Source organism: Bidens hawaiensis, unplaced genomic scaffold (assembly GCF_021521415.1).
Source record: "Bidens hawaiensis isolate Kalapana, Puna unplaced genomic scaffold, B.hawaiensis_p1.1 tig00025775_1, whole genome shotgun sequence".
Classification (NCBI taxonomy): Eukaryota; Viridiplantae; Streptophyta; class Magnoliopsida; order Asterales; family Asteraceae; genus Bidens; species Bidens hawaiensis.
This window is the reverse complement of record NW_027494126.1, coordinates 133,184-156,766: the sequence shown is the minus strand read 5'-3', so window position 1 is coordinate 156,766 and position 23,583 is coordinate 133,184. Positions and strand designations below refer to the sequence as shown.

General features: G+C 40.2%; 3 protein-coding genes across 3 annotated transcripts; all 3 read left to right on the top strand.

The window, feature by feature from the left end:
- The first annotated feature begins 3,758 nt into the window (after positions 1-3,758).
- On the top strand, positions 3,759-9,348 carry LOC143572221 (uncharacterized). Its single transcript, XM_077057438.1, has 13 exons — positions 3,759-4,320; positions 4,407-4,580; positions 5,617-5,820; positions 5,896-6,074; positions 6,153-6,276; positions 6,355-6,549; positions 6,640-6,687; positions 6,780-8,048; positions 8,123-8,242; positions 8,331-8,404; positions 8,475-8,526; positions 8,631-8,767; positions 8,860-9,348. Exons 2-13 carry the CDS (start codon positions 4,473-4,475, stop codon positions 9,122-9,124), a joined length of 2,775 nt encoding a protein of 924 aa, XP_076913553.1. The 5' UTR covers positions 3,759-4,320; positions 4,407-4,472; the 3' UTR covers positions 9,125-9,348.
- A 3,941-nt stretch (positions 9,349-13,289) lies between these two features.
- On the top strand, positions 13,290-14,078 carry LOC143572218 (uncharacterized). The gene has a single exon (XM_077057436.1). The coding sequence runs from the start codon at positions 13,290-13,292 to the stop codon at positions 14,076-14,078; it is 789 nt and encodes a 262-aa protein (XP_076913551.1).
- Positions 14,079-15,547: 1,469 nt separating this feature from the next.
- LOC143572217 (uncharacterized) lies at positions 15,548-15,856 on the top strand. Its single transcript, XM_077057435.1, has one exon. It carries the CDS (start codon positions 15,548-15,550, stop codon positions 15,854-15,856), a length of 309 nt encoding a protein of 102 aa, XP_076913550.1.
- The last annotated feature ends 7,727 nt before the right edge of the window (positions 15,857-23,583 follow it).

The following is a 23,583-nucleotide window of genomic DNA, read 5'->3' as shown; positions in this document are numbered from 1 at the left end:
TATGAACAACATTGGTTATGTTAATGAATTAAATAACAAAGCATAAGTGTTTAGGGATCAATCTACAACACTATCATTGTCGATTGCATGACGTATAAAAATGATGTTTAAAATCTAGATCGTAAAATGATATATCATTGCATGTAATAATTATCCTTAGAATAAGCTAATGCATGACGTAAGTTACTCAAATGTTTTTCATTTGAACCGATAATTAGAGATCCATTAATAACAAACATTGTATATTGTCGTTATGCGATACAGATCACTTACTTAAATATGGCATACATATATCATATATGCATCATTGTCTTGATTAACTCTAAGGATACGGTCAAAATATGAGCACTAGTATTATTTATCTTAGTAATTATAGATAAATTCACTTGGCAATATATCAAGTCATCTATGAAACATGGTATGCACATTTATGTTCAATCATTAGTGATACAACTATTTACCGCATTCTATCCTGATTTTAAGTGTTAATCTTTGTTAAGGAATACACTATCAACATTCATATTCACGATTTGTTTTTTGTTCAAAGACAATGGTTATATGATAGTTTTCTATAGTGATATAACAATTTGCAACATTATATCCTGATTTTAAGTGTTAATCTTTGTCAAGGAATACAATATCAACATCCATATTCACATTTTGTTTTTTTTGTTGTGATTGCATGATAGTTTTCCATGAGCTTTGTCATTCTATATAATATTGGAAAGCCTCATAAACAATAATTAATCACTAAACCCAAAAACCACTTGCTTACTCATCAAGTCAACTTTACTTCTTAGTCACCATCTTTACAAATGTGGCTCAACTATCACATCTCAAACTTAAAACTTTATAGCATTATCATACAAGCAGTTACATAAGTTTGGATTATTGTTAAAAGTTAAAACCATATCAATAAAAATCCGAGTTGATCTTAAAAAATGTAAGGCCCTGAACCCTGACGCCCTACTTAGCGTTGGATTTACTCATAAACTCAATGTAATACAACGGAAATGCATTCAATTTGCCACTGAAACTAACACTTTTACATAATAAACATCTTTCTCTAACTAGCCTTCAATATGGATAGCATCGCACACACTTCAAGCTCGCCACTTCCATCTACTTTACCTGCATGCATACTAAAATCAGCTACACTCTTAGTGAATTCTAGCTTACATGACCAATAGCTCTTCTTTTCATTCTTCCATAAAATACGATTCATAGTAAAATGAGATATTTCATATATTTATACATAACTTAACATTACTCATTCATTATATACTTGTTCTATGTCTGTCTATCAATAAATCCATAACTAGATTCATACAAGCTTGCTCATAACCTAACCTTCTATGCTTCTTCATAATCGAGCCTCCTATGCTTTCTCATAACCGAGCCTCATACTCATGCTCATAAGCAAGACGTTTATGCTTGCTCATAAATGAGGTGTCTATACTTGCTCATAACCGAGCCATTTATGCTTGCTCATAACCGAGCTATTTGAGTTTCGAGGGATTTGTCATCCTAACTTGTTGTACATGCATGAGGAGACTCTACACATGATCACGTACTCATACTTTTACAAATAATAAGCATACAAATATACATTCTATCATATCAACATTCTTCACAAGTACTAATAGGGATTACTCCCTAGCTCTTTCTGTTCTATCAACTAACATACGAATATATATATTAAATAAGTGACATATAACGTTCTTTCAAGATATACATTACTAATTAAAATCACATATATCAATTCTTCACATGCACAAATCAATTTTCCAAGGCACAACTCAATCTCAAAACATAATATAATTGGAACATAATCGATTACGTTAATTGTAGATGGAGAAGAGGCGACATGGGAGAGGAAGGCGACAACTATGGGGATGAAGGAAGGGGGCAGTGACGGTGGGGGTGGAGGAGAGAGGGGGGTAGCGGTGAGGGTGGAGGAGGAGGGGGGGGGGGACCGGTGGTCGTGCTACAACATATAAACTTTGTTTGAATTCTGAAGAAAAGGTCAGAAGTCACTAGTCCACGTCTTCTAGGACAAGATAAAGTATATAAATTTTTTTGATGAAATGTTTTCTCAAAAAGAAACACAGTACAGACAAAAGAAATGGAAAATAGCTTTTAGAGAAAAACAAACACCACCTTATATTTTGGTCATATTTGCAGTTAACATAAAAAAATGGAGTTACATAACAAAAGTAAAAGGTTGCATACAAGAATGTAAAGAGAGTTTTTCTTTTAATTTTCTTTAACTATTAGATCGATTAATGTGGTGAGACAAACATATGTATAAGAATGTCACACGATCGGATATGCTAGTGAATTAAATAACAAAAATTATCATATGACTTAACGTAAATTAGAAAAGAAACATATTTATCGTTAGAAATTTAACTGGATATAGATGCATCATTTTATGACACGAATAATGTTCTAGAAGAAAACATCTCAAACTAATAACAAAGCTTTCATAATAAAATTTAGAAAAAATTACTCCCACCAAATTACAAGATTCATTTAGGGATGACATCAACCCCGAACTCAATGTAAATATTTAAACATGAAACCTCTAAGACGGGTATATGCTCGAGTAATTGGGTATAAGACTGAGTTTGAAATTACTTTTGAATTTTTTTTTCACATGTATGTGACGGGAATGGTATTTGGTGATATACCCGTTTGCCGATTCAGTTACCGCATAACATACACCCGTTTACTAGACTATATAATCGAAACGATTTTCTTTCTTGTATTTATTTGAAGTATATACAACGATTTTCTTAAGTTCTACCAAACTGATTTATTTTAAGTATATACGTTATATGATATATCTTGTTTTTTAAGTACGGTATATAATATACCTAAAACCTGTGGAAATGTCTGGTACCCGACAAGTGATTAAATGACAGACACCATACAAGTTTTGGATCAAGAACAAAACAAACTTTTATAATCAATTATAGAGTTAGGATTATCTAAACCTGTCTAGAACTCGACCATTCTCAATTTCTCATCCCTAGATGAGTAGTTCATTGTTAAAATAACTTCTTAGAAGGGTTTTATATTTAAAAAAGTGAAACCAAAGGGGATAAAGTGCTAGAGATAACTAACCCAAGGGTCAAAAATGTCAAACATTATTGACTATTTGACGGCCGAATTTGAATTTACTGAATTCCTAAACCATACCCGTTTAGGAATGTTTACACTTGAGACAATAAGTGGATTCCCAAAATAGCAATTATACCCGTTTTGGAATGTTTTTTAATTTAATGAAAAAAAAATATTCGCGCATTTCTTTTTATTTTACTTTCTTTATTTCAGTGAACTACCTTTTTAATAATTAGCATTTATGTATTTTATAATATTTTAAATAGATAATAAGTACTAGTACTAGTAATAAATGTAAATATTTTCTGTCGACATTTTGTATTCAATGTCCATGAACCATCTCATGTTACGTGATTATATATAATGAAATCTCTTTCAAGGAAATCCATGGGTCGAGTCCCTGTAATTGACAGTGGTATAGATTTAAAAGTAGAATTAGATGATATGTTATGTTACACCCATTCAAAAATAACAAATCATATAATATAACATATGACGTCTATCATAACATATGACATTTAAAAATAACATATCACATAATATAACATATAACATCTGCTATAACATATGACATTCAAAAATAACATATCACATAATATGACATATGACATCTGCCATAACATATGACATATTATACTCCGAATTAGCAAACGTAATATGATACGGTACATGAACCATCTAGAAACCTTATCTCTAACCACAATTCCTCTATGTATTTGCAAAAAAAAGGACACAACAATTTCAAATTTCCAACCAAACTCGCAAATTCACCACCCACATACTAAAACACCTGATTTTATAAAACATTCGATGAATCTTATAAACCGTCACATATATTTTTAACCTTTTTGAAAAAGTTTCAAAGCAAGAAAATAATTTGTGACCAAATCTTGCTCCAAAAGGTAGTATAATAATACCTTTATAGATCATTTAATCAAGTAAAAAAAGTTTCATACCACAAATTTAAAAAAGTTAAAACTTTTATAAATTGACATAAATGCCCCTGATTCTTTTTCGGGTATAAATACCCCCTTGTTAACAGCACAGTAGGCACCACCACTTGTTCTCTTTCAAAATGTCTTCAAAAACAAGCCCTAATTCCCAATTTATTAATTCTCAATTCCCATGAATCAACTCATGTTTTTACAGTTTTTGCCTCTTTCTGTAGCAATTCAACTGCTTTTATTGCTCTAGGTAACATCTCACACACTTTCTAAAGCTTTTAAACCTAAATTCAACTGTTAAGTTTGGTTATTTAACTTATTTTTTGTGTGTTGTAGTGAATTTTGCTAGGGTTTAAGTTCGTACGAGTAAATTGAGGTCGATCGGAGTTGGATAATTGCGGAATGGGCTCGTCGGATCCGGACTTCGAGCATCGGAGACAGCTCAAGGTGGCAGGGGAGCTGCTTTCCGAGCCACTGCCTTCCGTTGATGACCTGCTTCACATTCTCGATGTAAGCCCGCCCTCGGGTTTTAAAATTAAGTTGATTGACATTACTTGCATGTTGTTTGGTTGCTAATTATATGTTTTTAATTACGTTTTCGCGTTTCGGTTATGTGGAATTTGGATTCGTATGGTGACAGGCTGTGATTTAGATTGTGTATTAGTTGTGGAATTAAGTGTAAGTTTGTTAAAATAAATGTGTTACATGTGGGAATAGATTATAACAAAGTTCGTTGTGATTACGAAGACTACTGAGGCTGGTGCGCTGTATTTGATAATGTTAAAGAGTGGTTAGGCTGTGTGTTGTGGAGGGGCTTTACCGCTCATCTTCATAAAGCCACGTTGTTATATATATATGTGTATGTGTGTGTGTGTGTGTGAGAGAGAGAGAGAGAGAGAGAGAGCAAAATAACCTGGTCCCAGCCTTTCCCTAAGCTGCCCCTCCGTTATCAGGTTTCTGGATCCCCTAACGCCGCCCCGGCGCGGTGTTGGGTGCGGAAAATCCCCTGATGCGGGGAGTCTTAAAGGCTAATGAATGCTTATCTATGTTATTGGATGTAATTGGATTTAAGGTAACTGTGTGATACAAGATTAAGCTGATCGCTGGTTTATGATCTCATGGATTGTGCATGTTAATTGTCATTTTACTTTACTGTTTTATAGAATTTGGATCCGGGTAATATGCGCGTGATGATTTATCTGGCTTAATGATCTGAATTGAAAATTTGAAATGAATTATGATGTCTATATGATATGTCTTTATGTGCATTCATCTGGATTTTGTAGAAGTCTGGTGACAGGCTGTAATTTAGAATCTGCATTACTTATGAAGTGAAACTTAAATTTATTAAAATTAATGTGTTACATGTGAAAATAGATAATGACGTTCGTGCGCAATATTCGATCAAGTTAAGAGTAGTTAAAGGCTAATGAATGCGTATCTGTGTTATTAGATATAATTAGATTGAACGTTGACTGTGTGATACGACATTTTAAAACTTGAGTTTTGCGATTTTGATTGGTTTTTATATGATTATTCGTTTCAGCAATTAGATAAACTTCTGCAAATGGTGGAGCAATCACCTAATGAGACAATGAAAGAAGCACTTGTTCCATCAACGAGGGCTTTGGTTAGTGGAAGTCTTCTAGAACATCCAAATATGGACGTTAGAGTTTCTGTAGCTTCCTGCCTCTGTGAATTTACAAAAATTACAGCACCCGAACAACCGTATTGTGATGAAGAAATGAGGGTACATCAACTCAAACATTAAACTATTCCATGATGTCTTGTTTTTGGCATTTATAATTTTGTTCTATATCTACAGGGTGTTTTCAGATGTATTGTTTCTGTCTTAGATAATCTATCAGACAAATCATGCCGATATTTTGATAAGATGGTCGCGATTCTTGACAATGTTGCCAAAGTTAAGGCATGTGCCCTAATGCTTGATATTGATAATGAGTTGGTTGTTAGATTGTTTGAACACTTTCTGAATTCAGTAAGGTATGATATGATATATGTCGTTTTTGCAGCTGTTACTATATAAAAGTCTATAACGTGTTGCTTTTTTTTCATTTTCAGGGACCATCATCGTGAGAATGTGTTTTCATTAATGGCAGACATTATGGCAGTTGTTCTGGAAGAAAGTGAAGAGATTTCACCTGTTATACTCAGAACGCTATTCGCAAGCGTTAAAAACAACGTGGTATGAGACATATAATATCAGTTATCATGTGAGAAAAAAATAAAAGCATTTTGTAATAAACTACTTTCCTCTATGTAGGGCGTATTACACGTGGCGAGAAAGTTAGGAGAAAAAGTATTTATACGGTGTGCAGATAAGCTTCGACCTTACATTGATCGAACAGTGGCCATGTTGGGCGATTTGTTAGTTGACTACAGTCCATTGTTGACTTCTATACTTGTCAAGGAAACCAATTTGGAGCATAAAGATGAAAGTGCATCCGTGCAGTCAAATGTATAATTTAAAAAAAGAAAAAATTCTCCCTATTTTATTGATCTTATATATACATATATAGCATATTCACTTGTTTTGTGTTTTGTACAGGCTGTCAATACTGCACAGTCAACCGTACCATTTGATGATGCAACTCAGGTATGAAATTTCATATTTGACTTTTTTGATAGTTTGTTATCAATATGCTTTATTAAATCATATTTATAAAATGACAAACATTTCTCATTTAGGTTAACACAAGGGAAGAAATGGTAACTGAGAAAGCAGGAAATGTAAGTGACACACAGCTAACGGTGGTGGAGGGAGCTGTTGACCAACCCGTGTCTAGTTTGACCAGCAAGTTTGATACCAATTATTCAAATGTAGCATCAAAACCTGATACAGCAGAATCAGTCAAACCTGTTGTTTCTGAAACTGTTCATGGGGAGAATGTAACTGAAAAAGGTCCTGAAATTGTGGTTTCGGTTCAAAAACCGTTAAAAGAAAGTGAGGTCACAAATGCTGCATCACAAAGTGGCAGCCAAGAAGATTCTCAAACCAAGATCCGAATCAAAAAAGGGACCCGATCAAAGAAAAAGAGCTTGAATCAACATGGACCACCATCAACAGTTCCTGTGTTGACCACAGTAAATGAAGGGACGGTTGACCAAGAAATGAAGTCACCTAAACGGGCAAGAAAGAAAACACCAAAGGCAGAGGAAAACAAACCTTCGGTTAATACTGGTTCAGATGTGGAACCGGTTAAGAGTACACAGTCAAAGCCGGCGAAAAGGTCAAGGAAAAAGGTCAGTGGTGACGATTCAATGGCTAAGAAACCTAAACTATCTGGTAAGAAAGCATTGGAGTCGAAAACACCAAAAAAAGATAAGAAAGTGGCTGACACTGGTGATTCAGAGGTTAAACCTGCAAAACGACCAGCTAAGAAAGATAATGAAACTGATTCAGATGGTAAATTACTTAAACCATCTGTTAAAAGGAGGCCGAGAAGTAAGGTGATAACTAAGCCTCGTGAAGATGTTGCAAACAGAAACGAAGATACTGATTCAGACAACACACCACTGAAACAGTCTGTTAAAACGGTTCTGAAAGTTAAGGTCAAAACTAAGCCCAGTGAGGATGCGTCAAACAATGAAGAGACCGAATCAGATAACACACCACTGAAACAAGCAGTTAGAAAGGGTCAGAGAAGTAAGGTAATTGTAACTAACCCGAGTGAAGATTTTGCTAATGAAGAAACCGAATCTGACAACACACCACTGAAACAGTCTGAAAATAAAGGGAAAGAAACGGATTCAGACCCAAAACCAGTTAACTTGTCTGAAAATATAGATGACGAGGAGACTGATTCTGACAACATACCGCTTAAGTTGACTGCCAAACGAGTCAACAAAAGTGGTTCTTCTATGGTTAAATCATCCAAAATCAAAGATGGCAAGACGCAGGGACGTGGTAAAACCATTCAGAAGGATCAAACAAAATCTTTATCTGGGGTTGTCGACGTAAGAATATTATAATATGAGTATTCTATTTTCCTTTTATGAAAATTATAATTATTTACCTTTTTGATTCATAGGGTTTGGACGTTCCTCTAAAGTCAGTGCTAAAAAAGGCTACTAAAGGAAAAGAGAAAGAGAAATCGGAGGGAGCGCGTTCGGCTGGTTCTAAAAGGAAACGTTCAGTTACTAAAAAGAAAGTAAGTATTCCTAATTTGTTTCTCATAGGCACTAGGGTGGACTTTTAATAAATATCTGATTATTTTTATTATTGTTATCGTTTCATAGGTAACAAAGACTATAAAGTATGACGCTAGCTTGGTTGATCAAAAAGTCAAAGTTTGGTGGCCTGATGATAAGATGTAAGCGCCTCTCTTAACGAATTTAAACTTCCTTCCACGCAATATTGCTGATATTAGTCCTTGCGTGCAGGTATTATAAAGGTGTTGTTGAATCCTATGATTCTGCAGAAAAGAAGCACAAGGTTTTTTTCAGTACTTATTATATACTTGCTATCTAAAAGTTAAAAGTTACCTTTTGTCAGTTGTAACTACTAACTTGCGGTTTTAATATCGATATGAAAAACAGGTTTTGTATTTGGATGGTGAAACAGAAACCTTGAATTTGAAAAAGGAAAAATGGGAACTTATCGAAGAATATTCTACACCAGTTGAGGAGGTTGTAGTTGCTATTGAAGCTAAAGTTACTGATACCATTCCTGAAATGTACGCATTACCTGTTATGAATCTTTTTTCTAGTTATGTATTTACATTACAACAATGTTTCTCAAGCTTAAAAATTTTGGTCTTTTAAACAGCGGCGATAGCACGGAAGGTGAAAACAAAGGGAACACCAAAGAAGTCAAGTCAAAAGAGAAAGATGGCAAGAAACAAACACCGAAAAAGATGGTGTACTCTAGGGGAAGAAAAGGAACGAAAAGTAAAGCTAAATCTGGTGATGGTAATGTGAAAGAACCAAAGAGTGTTGCTGCTGCTGAAAAACAAGAAAGTGAAAAGGGAAAGTCAACTGCGAGTCAGCAGATCGGGTCAGAGAGTGAAGAGAAGAAGCAGGATGTGAATTAAGTGGGGATGGGTCTGTACCAGATGGTGAAGATGATAGATTTTGGTAGTGGTTAGTGATTAAGTTGGTTGGTTGGTTGGTAGAATCTGTTGTCTTTTGTTTTACTGTAAGTTGGTTGGTAGAAACTGCTGTCTTTTCTTTTATGAATAGTTTATGGTTTAAAAATTCTGGTTGTTTTTTCAATTCTTCTTGCATATTGTGGTGTTGACAATCATTAAGTAGAAATAAGTAGAAAATTGGTAAATGAAAAACTGTAACAAGGAAAAGCCTTAATTTGTTTAATGGTATTTTGAAAAGATAACTTGTGACTTTATACTAGTGGATAATGGCATAACTGAGAATCGTTTATCTTCACTTTAAATACCTTATATGTAGATACGTCTAATATTTAAATCATGTATTTGATTAAGACTTCTAAGATTCAATAAAAGGTTGTTTAGCACCTTAGCTGCTTAGCATATGAAGAATCCTGGGCTGGTTCTGACGAAATTCGTTATATAAAACGGCCCAATATTGAATCAGAATTCAGAATTCAGAAGTACTAAAATTCCTTAACGGAAACCATATATTTCTAATTTCTAAGCTTTGTTAACCCTTTCGAAACTTTAAATTCTTGTACCTATCAATATAAGAAGGGTATGTAGATGTTTGTAGCGAAATCGGTGTGTACGAAGACGAAGAAACGCATAGCTCAAACCTACCAAATACGAAACAACGTGTTTAGTTGTTTTAACGGTTTCTTAGAAACATTTAGCGTCATCAAGTATTAAACTAGGTCGGTTTGTGTTCATTAATTGCTTTTTGTCGTGATCCTAAATTCTTATAAGGTTAGGGAATTTATTCCGACGGGTACTGATAAAAGCGACATAAAAGAACCCTAATGATATTGTCACCGAGAAACATTCACAAACTATCCTAGAATGCAAGGTCTATGACGCCTATGTGGTAGTCATGGACGAGGAGAACAAGGACCACCCATTATAGTGTGAATTCTTACATCCGCATATTATTCAGAGTAGCCACAAAACAGATGAAGCATTGTAAACCTATTAAATATATTAAATATCTGATAATGTATTAGCACTTCTCAAATTATGCTATATAACATACCTCAATGAACTTTCCATTGACAATATTTAGTAATTTATTTTTTTCATCAAACGTTTTGATATTCGCATACCAAAGTTTAAGCCTTTTAAAACTTTAAATTTTCATGCTCGTCAATTTAAGAGAGTGAGATATTTGTAGCTAAATTAGGGTGTACGAAGACAGAAAGAACCGAGAAGAGGAGCTTAAACGATAAATTCAACCGTGTAATTGTTTCTCATAAACGTTTAACGCCGCCATGTATTTAAGATGGTCTTTTTTTTGTTCATTAATTGTTTTTGTCGTGATTGTAAGGCTAGGGAACTTAATGCGTCGACAAGAAGAGATATAAGCGACTTACTTGAACCATAATGATATTAAATGTCACCAAGAAACATTCACTAACTCTTCCTCATTGCTTTGCGGATTTATACTTCCTTTCTTCGTAGACCCCTTTGGGATTGCCGATCTTTTCCCTTTTCATATTAGCAAATTTGATAATTTTAAGTTTTATGAGTGTTATAAAAAGGAAAGAAGATGAGGTGGTGAATGAGGTATTTATCATTAGCATAATAGCATTTACGGTATTAACTAGCACAAATTAAATTATGTTAGAAATGATGCTTGGTGAGACCAAGGATCACCCATGGTAGCGTAGGTTCTTGTAGCCACATATTATTCAGAGTAACTAGAACAAAAATATTATAGAGTAGAGCCATTGTAAATTAGATAAATTTTTAGCATGTGACAAATTATAGGATAAACAAACCTCAATGCCCTTACTATTGCCAATATTTTAGTAATTTAATTTTTTCCATCGAACTGTTTGACATTAGCATACCAAAGTTTGCAAGATAAAATAGCTTATTTTCATCTAATGAGCCTTGTTAACCCTTCTTGAAATTTTTGTTTCTCATATATCATACAAGATCAAGGGAGAGAGGAAGAGCTTGAAGGCTGAAGCCTTGAACCCACCTAAAGTTAGAAAGCAGGTTCAATTGTGTAGTTGTTTATTGAAGAGATTACACCGGACTTGGCCCAATGAAAGGCCCAAAGAAGCAGGATCTGACCCAAGAAAGCCCAAAAGGCCCCCAAACAAAAGGAAAGGTCAACGACCGAGAGGTCCCCATTGGCCTGAACACTGCAAAGAGCTGGGGCATGACGTTTTTCTGAGAAAAGAGAAGCACCCAGCGGATAATAGAGTGAAGCTTGCATAAGCCAAGGGACATAGGAAAAGCCAATGGACAAGAGAGAGGGCCTTTAGGTTAATGGTCAAGGGAAAAGATTCTCTCACCCCCTTATAAATGTAACTAACCTATATGTAAATGTTATGATGTTGAATGAGATAGAACCCCTCTTTTGTTATCAGTCATACTTCTCTCAAGAACTTAACAAAGAAACTTCTAATAACTATCCGACCACACTTTAATCTAATTAATATCCCAATAGTTCATTTGATGTTTCTACATTGGCGCCATCCGTGGGACCTCTGCAACCAAGAAATCCCACCCCACGGTTCCGGAGGAGATGGCTGATCAAAATCCAGAAAAGAGCACTTCGGCACTCAAATCTAAACGGGAGCGAGTCCGCCATAACTGCGGTTAACAAAGAAATAAGTTTGCAAAGTACGCGGGAAACGGACGGACCGGTGATAATAGAAGACGAGACAGAGAAGGAGGACCAGAGGGAAGAATCTGAGAAAGGCCAGGCATCTGGTGAAAGATGGGAAATCACCCCGGAGTTCATCAGAACTCATAGAGATGCGCTTAAAGCCTGCCTGGACGAACAGGAGAAACTCCTGGCGGTCTGTCGTTTGAAACACCAAAGTCCAAAGAAGAAGAGGAATCCGGGAAAGGTACCAACAAAGATCCTGGTGTCCTTCTAGAATATCTGGTCACCCTTCTTTCCTCGGTCAAAAGCAAAGAGAAATCTGCATCCGACACCCTAGACACCCCATACCGACCCTCAGACACCTCAAATGTATCGAAATTTACCCGGCGAATAGCTGAGGCCACCCTGCCCCCCAAACTACGTTACCCCTCCACGGTAAACAAGTATGACGAGACTCAAAACCCAGAAGACCACCTCCACGCTTTTCGAGGCGTGGGGATGGTTAGTGGGTGGTCCATGCCAGCCTGGTGCCTGATGTTCCCTCAAACATTGACGGGAGGAGCCCGAGTGTGGTTCGACAGTTTGGAACCAGGAAGCATAGACAGTTACGAGGAGTTCAGGGGAAAGTTTTTGCGAAATTTCAGTCAACGGAGGAAAGCCATGAAAAACCCCAATGAGATCCTACGCATCCGAAGGAGGGATGAAGAGAAGGTGGAACAGTTCATGGACTGGTACGTGGCAGAAAGTATGAACATCAAGGGCATGCCGGAAGTTATGAAAATCAGTGGGTTCATAGATGGGGTGAGGTTCTCCCAACTCACGGTGAAGCTAGGGGAAGATTTCCCCAACACTTTCGACCAACTAATGGACCGGGTTCGAGCTTTCGTCAGAGGAAAAGACACGGGGTCTAAGCTGCGAGAATGGGAGACGAAGAAAGGGACCCCCCAAACCACCCGGGGGAAAGAATGTCAGAAACTCCAGTCCAGGCAAGATGCGAGCACCGTTTGACAGGGCTCTGTTCACCCCCTACCGACTTCCAGGGAATCATACTAGATACGTGCCCTCTATAACGTATCATCCTCCTCGTTTCCCCATTGTAAGGCCCGAGGGAGGGCGATACCGACCTCCCTACGGAGAGAAAGTTGCTCCGGGAGGGGAAGGCGTGTTGGCGGCTGACAAGGCCAAGTACTCAGCCAAGACATCCAGTCCGTTTAAACAAGCATATAAACCCAACCCCACAGGGTATTGCAATTACCACAAGAGCTCTGGTCACACTACCGAGAGTTGTGTCCAGCTGAAAAGATTATGGGAAGCGGCCCTGAGAACTGGACAACTGCCTCTGCCCACCAAGGAATCTTCCTCTAAAGTAAAAGAGGAGGACGAAGACAGACATTTCGTGGATATGATGAAGGAGACAGGGAGCCCGGGAGAGCACTGAAAGTCGGAAGAAGGGAGTTTCCACCGATAAGTATGGCATGGATGAAAGAGGAAATATACTTTCCCGGCATAACCGAGGAAGAAGATAGGGAGATGCCCCTGAACATATCGGCCAGTGTAGCGGGACACAGGGTATCCTGGGTGCACGTGGACGGGGGAAGCGGGGTAGAGGTGATGTATGAACACTGTTTCCTGAGGCTACAAAGAGAAATCCGAGAGAGGCTGGAAGAAGATACATGCCCGTTAATGGGATTCTCGGGGGAGGTAGTGGAGCTGTTGGGATCTCTCAACCTACCGTTCACCCTCCGAGATGGGGGAAAAACCTGGACAGTATGCCTTCGCTTTTCCGTAGTCCGAGCCCCGTCAAAGTACAACATCATTTTAGGCAGGCCGGGCATGAAAGCACTCAGGGCAGTTCCCTCCACCGTGCATGGGTATATGAAATTTCCCACCCCCAAGGGAATAGCCACCATCCGGTCTTCCACAGAGATAGTGGCCAGTATTGGCAGAGGAGTTAAAGGAAAGAAGGGGGTGGAGGAGTGGGTACTTAATGGGGAGCACCCAGACCAAACAGTAAGGATAGGGTCCCAACTCTCCGACAAGGGGAGGGCATGTCTGAAAGAAGTGCTATTGCGCAACGCCGACGTGTTTGCTTGGACACACAAGGATATGAAGGGGGTCCCACAAAACCTGGCACAACATACCCTTGACGAGTTCCATTGGATGGAGCCCCTCAACCAGAAAAGGAGAAGTATGGGCCTACAAAAAAGTCAGGGATCGTACGAGCAGTCAAATACCCTAGATGGATATGAAACCCCGTGATGATCGCCAAATCAGGCAACAGCTGACGCATGTGTATTGATTTCAAAGACCTAAACAAGGCCTGCCCAAAAGACTCCTACCCTCTACCAGAGATTGAGAAGAAGATAGAATCTCTTGCCCAGTACCGGTTATGATGTTTCCTGGACGCGTACAAAGGATATCACCATATCCAAATGAACCCTCAGGATGAAGAGAAAACTGCATTCTACACAAACGAGGGGACTTTCTGCTACACCAAAATGCCTTTCGATCAAAAAAACGCCGGAGCCACATACCAATGGTTCATGGACCGTTTGTTTGATCAACAAAAAGAAAGAAATGTGGAGATTTACGTAGATGATCTAGTCATTAAGAGTACGGACGAGGGGAGGATGCTCGACGACATCCGAGAAACTATTAACCCCCTCTGGCAAGCTACCATGAAACTCAACCCCAGCAAATGTTCGTTCAGAGTCGAAGAGGGGAAATTTCTAGGAGTGTTGATCACCAATGAGGGATTCCGAGGTAATCCCGAAAAGATAGAGGCGTTGGTCCATATGGAACCCCCAAGGAACATTAAGGAGGTACAAAGACTAAATGGGAGGCTGTTCGCCCTCAATCAATTTCTCTCGAAGATCGCGGATAAAACTCTCCTGTTCATGGCAGTCTTAAGAAGGCGCATGAAGAAAAACAAGTTCTGCTGGGACAAGGAAGCAGATGAGGCTTTTCGAGAATTAAAATCTCACATATGCGAGCTTCCTTTGATAACCTCGCCGCGACCCGGGGAGGCGCTAACACTCTATCTGTCATGCGCAGACAAAACGATCAGCGGAGGCTCAAATCCCCATATACTTCGTTAGCCGGACATTGAAGGGCCCGGAAGAAAGGTATTCTCCAATCGAGAAGCTGGTATTGTCTTTGGTCCACACGGCAAGGAAATTGAGATGGTATTTCCAGGCTCACGAAGTTCAAGTGCTGACCGACAAACCCCTCCAACGGATATTGATGAAGCCCGATATATCAGGGCGATTAGCCAAATGGGCTATAGAGCTGGGAGAATACATTATCGAATACAAACCACGGGCAACATTCAAGGGGCAAGTGATAGCTTATTTCCTTACTGAGGCTCCACTGCCAGAGATGGGGGAGTTCCTACCCCAGAAGAGCATCGCAGGAACTGGAAAGCCTCGCCCCAGGGGAACACTGAAATGCAAGAAAACGGAGAAGAGCCTGTCTGGAACCAATACACCGACGGGGCCTCCAATGAAGACAGATCGGGGCGGGCCTAATACTTATTAGTCCCGAAGGGATAGAGTTGACATATGCTATACGATTAAATTTTCCCAGCACTAATAATGAAGCCGAGTATGAAGATTTGTTAGCAGGCCTCAGAGTGGCAAAAAAGATCCCGGCAAGGCGCATCTGGGCTCACGTGGACTCATCTGGTTGCCAACCAGGTCAGCGGAGACTATGAAGCAAAAGATCACAAGATGATAGAATATTTTAAAACGACGAGGGAGCTATTGCAAAGTTTCAAGGAAGCAAAAGTAGTACATTTCTCTCGGGGGCAAAACAAGAAGGCCGACGCGTTGAGCAAACTGGCGTCGATAGCTTACGATCATCTCGCAAAAGGCGTTAAGGTGGAAACCATCAAGCAACCGTCGATCTCAGAAGAGGTGGTTGAAAGCGTAGAGGCGCCCGAATTTCGCTGGATGACCCCTATCCTCCGGTACTTACAAGAGGGAGTAGTGCCTGAGGATAAACAAGAAGCCCGTAGGCTCAAAATCAAGGCACTTTAGTACAAGGTCATCAATAGAACCCTATACCGGAGGTCCTACCTGGGCCCGTCCCTGAAATGCATTGATTACGAGGAAGCTGAGTATGTCATTAGGGAAATCCATGAGGGTATATGTGGGATGCACATGGGAGCTAAGATGGTCGCGGCCCGGGCCATGCGAGCCAGATACTACTGGCCGGCCATGTTCCTAAGCGCCCTTCGGGAAATACGAAAGTGTGATAGTTTCCAGATCTATGCCCCGGTGATCAGAAAACCTAAACTCAACCTAGTTCCGGTTAGTTCTTCCTGGCCTTTCCAGAAGTGGGGCATTGATCTTGTGGGTCCATTCTTGGAAGGATCATGAAAGGCTAAATTCCTCATCGTGGCGATTGACTATTTCACCAAATGGGTAGAGGCCAAACCCCTCACTACGATCACCAGGCAGCAAGTCAAGAAATTTGTGTGGGAAAACAATGTTTGTCGCTTCGGGCTTCCTCACACCATTGTAAGTGATAACGGGAAACAATTCGAAGGGGGGACCTTCCGAGAGTGGTGTGAGCAGTTGCATATCAAACAGGTCTTTACGTCGGTAGCGCACCCCTAAGCGAATGGGCAAATGGAAGCATAGTTGAATGTGACAATCGTCAATTTCAGGTTAACTCCGTTAACGCAACTCCGTCAATTCAAACTTTAGATTATTGAATCTAAACGCAAACCTCATTACATTTAAACTAGGGTTTAAATGACGCTTAACACTTACTACATGTGTAGTAGTCTTTCGGGATTTGCACCGAAACGCAAACGATTGATGAATAAACGAAAAACACTAAAACACTAATTATGTGATAATTATGTGTTAGGATTATGTGTTATGTGATAATATTATTGTCATGTTAATTTAATGTGCAAGTTATGATAGAATGTTCTAGAAAAAGTAATACTTAATGTTAACTTAATGTGCAAGTTATGATAGAATGTTCTAGAAAAAGTAATACTTAGGAGTTGAGGGGCCAAAGTGTAACATATTCCTTTATAAAGACATGGTAAACCTAAACCCTAACCTCCTACCTATTCCCCTACAAAAATCGGCAGCCATCCCCTCCCTTTATTTCCTTGAGATCGATTAATATACACACACACACAATCAAGATCTTTCAAGTTTGATTGAAGATTAAGGTGTTAGGAAGGTATACACAACTATTCTATGTATCCTCTATGTTTAATTGTTAGTTTTATTGGGTTAATTGTAAACCTTTATGGCTGATTTCTTGGTATTATGATATTCATGTGATTCTTGATTTAATTGATGATGATTGATAACTAGTTTGATAGTATTGCATGTTAATTGTTGTGTCCTTGATTGTGAGTTCAAATAAAACCCTAATCTTGTATGTATGGTGTGATTGATATGCATGGATAGTAGTTATAGTGTCTAGAGGGTTATATGGATGCATGATAGTTCATAGATTGTTATTATGATGAGTTTTGATGTGAACAGATTCTGGACAGAACGTATATACGATGTTTAACTGACTGTAACGAAGTGTAAACGTGAAAATTGATTGAGATTGTGGGTACTGCAGTAAACTAGGTTGAGTCTAGTTTCTATGAAGTATAAATTCGTAATTTTTGGATAAGTGGAAGTATACTTTTATGATTTTACAAAAACGTGATGCAAAGCTGAGCTGTTAGACCTGCTGTTAGGTTATGTTGTAAATGTTATATCTCATGAACTACGAGACCAATTGGGTTGGTTCCACTTCTGGAGGTTGACTCACTGAGTTAGGAACCAAACCCAAGTGGTCTTGCATTTATTGGATTTTTCGTTTAACGGGAATTGTAAATAACATTCTGTTGCGCATGAATCTGACTGATATGAGTTTGCTGTAATGTTTTGGTCATTATAAGAAAAATATGTGGAATAAAAATAAGATGAAATATGTTCTGGAAACCTAAGATATGTATGCTTCTGTGGTGATTTTTGGTGAATTAATTGAGACGTTATGATCGGTGAACTAGTGCAATCTTTCAAGTAGAAATTCTGTCATAACGAAACTAGCTGCTGAGTTGTATAGGAATGCATGAAATATGATAGTTTTTATAAAATTGTTGTATTTTGACCAAAATACCCTTGCGGGGAATAGTTGTTAGTTGATTGCCATGAATTGACCAAATTGCCCTTATGGGGAATAATGGTTAGTTAGTCTTTGTTTGTTGACCAAAATGCCCTTACGGGAATAATTGCTAGTGATATACATTATTAGTACGTGACACGAAAGTAATTGCTCACTCATGTATCGTATCACAATTTTACTTGTTTAAGTCACACACGATTCACAAACGAAACACGAAACATGTTACGTGCATAGGTATTATGTGCCGAGTCTAGAGACTCGTTAAACATTCCGATACTTAGAAAATCTCTTTGTTATTTTAGAACGCTAGAGAGTTTTCTACGACGCGCATTACTCGGTGATCTAGATCGGATATTCTTCGCAAACAGTGAGTTCACTTACCCCACTCTTAAACTGTTTTCAAACGTTTTTCACTTGGGGGAGATAACATACTCCGATAAACATATTTTCTGAGATAAACGCATATGAAAGATTTTGTTAAAAATTATATATCACTTGTAAAGGCTAAGCGGCATACGTAACATTTGAAGTCCCACACATCGGACCGGTTAATATTTGGAATAGCGAGTCACTTTTGGGTAGTACTACTGGGTTTGACAAACCCCACCCGACGCTAAGCTCAACTGGAGGTTGAGTGGGTGTAAATTTTGGCTAACACTTACCATGGTCTGGAGGACCTGGTGACGGGCACTTGATAAACAGTCAGCTTCGGTCGCGAACCACTTAGCGATACTTGTTGTATAGATTAGCTACCTATCGATATATAATTTGACATAACACTATCTGGTAATGCAAAACACTTAAACGCTGTAACGTGGTTACACACTCAAACGCTGTAACGTGGTTACACACTTAAACGCTGTAACGTGGTTACACACTCAAACGCTGTAACGTGGTTACACACTCAAACGCTGTAACGTGGTTACACACTCAAACGCTGTAACGTGGTTACACACTTAAACGCTGTAACGTGGTTACACACTCAAACGCTGTAACGTGGTTACACACTCAAACGTCGTAACGGGGTTACGCAACACTGAAACGCCGTAACGAGGTTACGCAAAACGCTAAACGATTTATCTTATTTAACTTGTGAACTCACCAACCTTGTGTTGACACTTTTAGTATGTTATTCTCAGGTAGCCGAGGCGGGCGCGCGGTTTAGGAGCATGCATTAATGAAAACACTTTTATTCTGCAAACTTAATTTTAACAGTTACATTTGGTTTTAAGTCGTCCTGCGTGACGCAACTTTTGAATTAAGGTTTTACGCTTCCGCACTTACTTTCATTTAAACGTTTTTCTTTGGTTTGATTATAACTAATGATTCCGATCCTGCCAGTTCACACCCTCTGACGGTAAAACTCCGTTAGTGGATTTTGAGGGTGTGACAGATTGGTATCAGAGCCATTGGTTATAGCGAACTAGAAGCTGCATGCATACTAGACTATAACCGCGACGACCCATTAGTTATAATGATACGCACTGCATAGGTTTGTGTAGTCTTTGTTGTCTTATCTCTTTACCTCTTTCACTCATACGCGCGCATACACGGCATACCTGTAGAGATGTCGACGCCATCCTCATCATCGTCCGATCTGATGACTCATGCTCACGGGAAGGAACCGCAATTACCTACCGCATTGCCACCCCGAGTAGTCCCGGAACTCGAAACACCCGCACCAAAGAGGTACCTCCTATCCGGAGGCATTTACGAAAACGACGTTAGCTGGGATTGGTACCCTAACATGATCAGACGTATGGTCTATCGCGAACAAGTTCCCCCGTTACCTCACCCGAACCACCCTGCTTATCCCAACACCCTACCACCCATAACCGAACCTGTGGAACGAGTTCTCGCAGCTGTCGTTTCTTGTTGGGAGCGTGATGTGGGTTACATGCGCTACACGAGAGAAAATGTTTCCAGACTGTTTAAAGACGGAACCGAGACTCAGGAGGAGATTGCCTGCATGGCAGCGGAAATGAAAGAAATGCAAGAGACTAGTGAGCAACAAACGAAGGTTATGATGAAGATGCAAGCCGAGATGATAGACTTGCAAGAGCAACTCCAAGAAACAAGGACCCGAACCGAGATAGCACTCGAGCGTTGCGATGACCTACAAATGCAACTTGCTCAGAACGCAGGCGAACCCGAGGCAGAGCCTGAGGCCGAGCCTGAGGCAGATCCTGAAGAAGATCCTGAAGAGGAACCTGAGGAGGACCCCGAGGAAGATCCCGAAGAGGAGCCTGAAGAAGAACCGGCTGAGGAGGAGGCACACTCAGAGGTGTCCTCAGACGATGTGCAAATGTGCAAATTCTTGGATTGGAACTAGCTAACGCTATGAACTGAGAGGAGTTCAAAGACTTGATGCGAGAAGAGTATTGTCCGAGGGAGGAGATTTCAAAGTTGGAGTCGGAATTTTGGTCATTGAAGATGGTGGGTTCGGAAATCGAAGCCTACACTACCCGTTCTCACGAGTTAGCGGTGATGTGTCCACGGATGATAGATCCGCCGAGTAAGAGGATTGAAATGTACATTGATGGGTTAGCACCGCAGATTCAGGGCATGGTGACGTCTTCCAGACCAGCCACGATACAACAAGCGATCCAGTTAGCTCACAAACTGACGGATCAAGCAGTGGCCCAAGGTGCGTTACCACCTAGGGGTTCAACCACTAAGGCCCGTGACAACCCGAGTAATGACAACAACAGCAACAGCAACCCGAGCAGCGGAAAGAGGAAGTTTGACAACACCAGATCCTCATCCTCGAACCTCCCACCGCAACAACACTACCGTAAGCCCGAATTCACTCGGAGCTTTAACAATCAAAGTCACAACAACAATAACAACGGTAGCGGGCAGGGTTCGAGCGGATATGCTGGGAGATATCCAAAGTGCAATAGGTGCAACTATCATCATGTTGGTCAGTGTGACCGTGTCAAGTGTCAAAGATGCGGAAAGATAGGTCACCAAGCGAAGGAATGTAGAGTTGACCTTGCGGCGAAGGGTGCTCCTAAGCCACCGATGACGACTAAGGGATGTTTTGAATGTGGACAGGAAGGTCATTTCCGGAAAGATTGCCCCAAGCTGAAACAGAATGACAATAATAGGGGTAATGGAAGTGGCAGTAACGGTGGAGGAAATGGCAAAGGAAGAGCGTTTGTGATTGGATCAGGTCAAGCCCGCAGAGATCCGCATGTGGTGTCTGGTAAGTTCCCTGTAAACGATTGTTTTGCTTCTGTTTTGTTTGACACTGGAGCTGATAGGAGTTTTGTGTCAAAGGCCTTTAGCCAACTTTTAAACCTTACTCCAACCCCGTTAGACGCTAAGTTTCCTGTTGAATTAGCTAACGGTAAAACTGTAGTAACAACTCATATACTTGCGGGATGTAAGTTGAAACTGTCAGGTCATGTCTTTGACATCGACCTTATTCCTTTTACGCTTAGTAGTTTCGATGTCGTTGTCGGCATGGACTGGTTATCCGAGAACCGAGCGGAGATTATATGCCATGATAAGATAGTCCATATTACCACCCCTTCTGGCGAGATCATTTCGGTCCGAGGCGAGAGAAGCGGCATGACCACCAGCGTCATTACCCTTATGAAGGCACAGAAGTATTTACGAAAGGGTCATCCGGCAATTTTGGCGCAGATTGTTGAGAAACCCGCGGAGGAGAAACGAATTGAAGACATACCGGTTGTGCGAGACTTCCCGGAAGTTTTCTCGGAGGATTTACCTGGACTCCCTCCTATTCGTCAAGTCGAATTTCAGATCGAGTTGACACCCGGTGCAGCACCCATAGCACGAGCCCCGTATCGACTCGCACCGGCGGAACTTCAGGAGTTGTCCACTCAGTTGCAAGATTTGTTGGATAAAGGTTTTATCCGACCTAGCTCATCGCCATGGGGAGCCCCTGTCTTGTTTGTCCGAAAGAAAGACGGGACTTTCCGAATGTGCATCGACTACCGGGAATTTAACAAGGTGACGGTCAAGAACCGTTATCCTTTACCCCGAATTGATGATTTGTTTGACCAGCTTCAGGGATCGAGTTACTACTCGAAGATCGATCTACGATCCGGTTACCACCAGCTGAGAGTGCGCGAAGATGATATTTCAAAGACGGCTTTCAGAACACGGTATGGTCACTACGAGTTTTCAGTTATGCCTTTTGGCCTAACCAACGCACCAGCCGTATTTATGGATCTCATGAATCGAGTATGCAAGGCGTACCTCGACAAGTTCGTGATTGTTTTCATCGATGATATTCTCGTCTATTCCAAGAACGAGACTGACCACGAAGAGCACTTAAGGATAATTCTGGAACTACTGAAGAAGGAACAACTGTATGCTAAACTCTCGAAATGTGAATTTTGGCTTCGCGAGGTTCACTTTTTAGGACATGTGATCAACGAGAATGGTATCCATGTCGATCCCGGTAAGGTAGAGGCCATCAAAAACTGGGAAGCACCTAAGACTCCGACTGAGGTGCGGCAATTCCTAGGACTGGCCGGCTACTACCAGCGTTTCATCGAGGGATTTTCAAAGATTGCTCAACCCCTCACTGCTTTGACTCACAAAAGGCACTAAGTACAACTGGGGTGACGCGCAAGAATCCGCTTTTCAACTGTTGAAAACCAAGCTTTGTAGCGCCCCTATTTTAGCCCTCCCCGAGGGAACGAAAAATTTTGAGGTACACTGTGACGCATCTATACAAGGTCTCGGTTGTGTGCTGATGCAACTCGAGAAGGTTATAGCCTATGCCTCTCGACAACTACGGATTCACGAGAAGAACTACACGACTCATGATTTGGAACTCGGAGCTGTGGTATTTGCCCTAAAGATATGGAGGCATTACTTGTACGGTACCAAGTTTACCATATACACCGACCACAAGAGTCTCCAGCATATCTTCGATCAAAGGGAGCTGAACATGCGACAGCGTCGTTGGGTCGAGTTGCTTAAGGATTATGATTGTGCCATCAAGTACCACCCTGGCAAGGCCAATGTAGTGGCCGACGCACTCAGTAGAAAAGAAACCGATAAACCCAGACGAGTACGAGCATTGCAACTCACAATTCATGCTAGCTTACCCGACCAGATTCGCGATGCACAACTTGAAGCATTGAAAGATGATAATCTTCCATCAGAACTCATGCGGGGCATGGACAAACAACTTGAAACCAAATCGAAAGGGGTCCGATATTTTGAGAACCGGATTTGGGTTCCACGATACGGAGAGTTGAGAACTCTAGTGATGGACGAAGCTCATAAGTCCCGATATTCTATCCACCCTGGCTCAGATAAAATGTATCATGATTTAAAGGCACTTTACTGGTGGCCGAACATGAAAGCCGACATTGCCACCTACGTGAGCAAATGCTTGACTTGTGCCAGAGTCAAGATAGAATACCAGAAACCATCTGGTCTACTGCAACAACCGGAACTCCCAATGTGGAAATGGGAGCACATCTCAATGGACTTTATTACGGGTTTGCCTAAGACACCGACGGGATGCGATACCATCTGGGTGATCGTTGACCGGTTGACTAAATCGGCACACTTCCTAGCAATTAAGGAAACGGACAAAATGGAAAGACTGACTCGCGTATACATG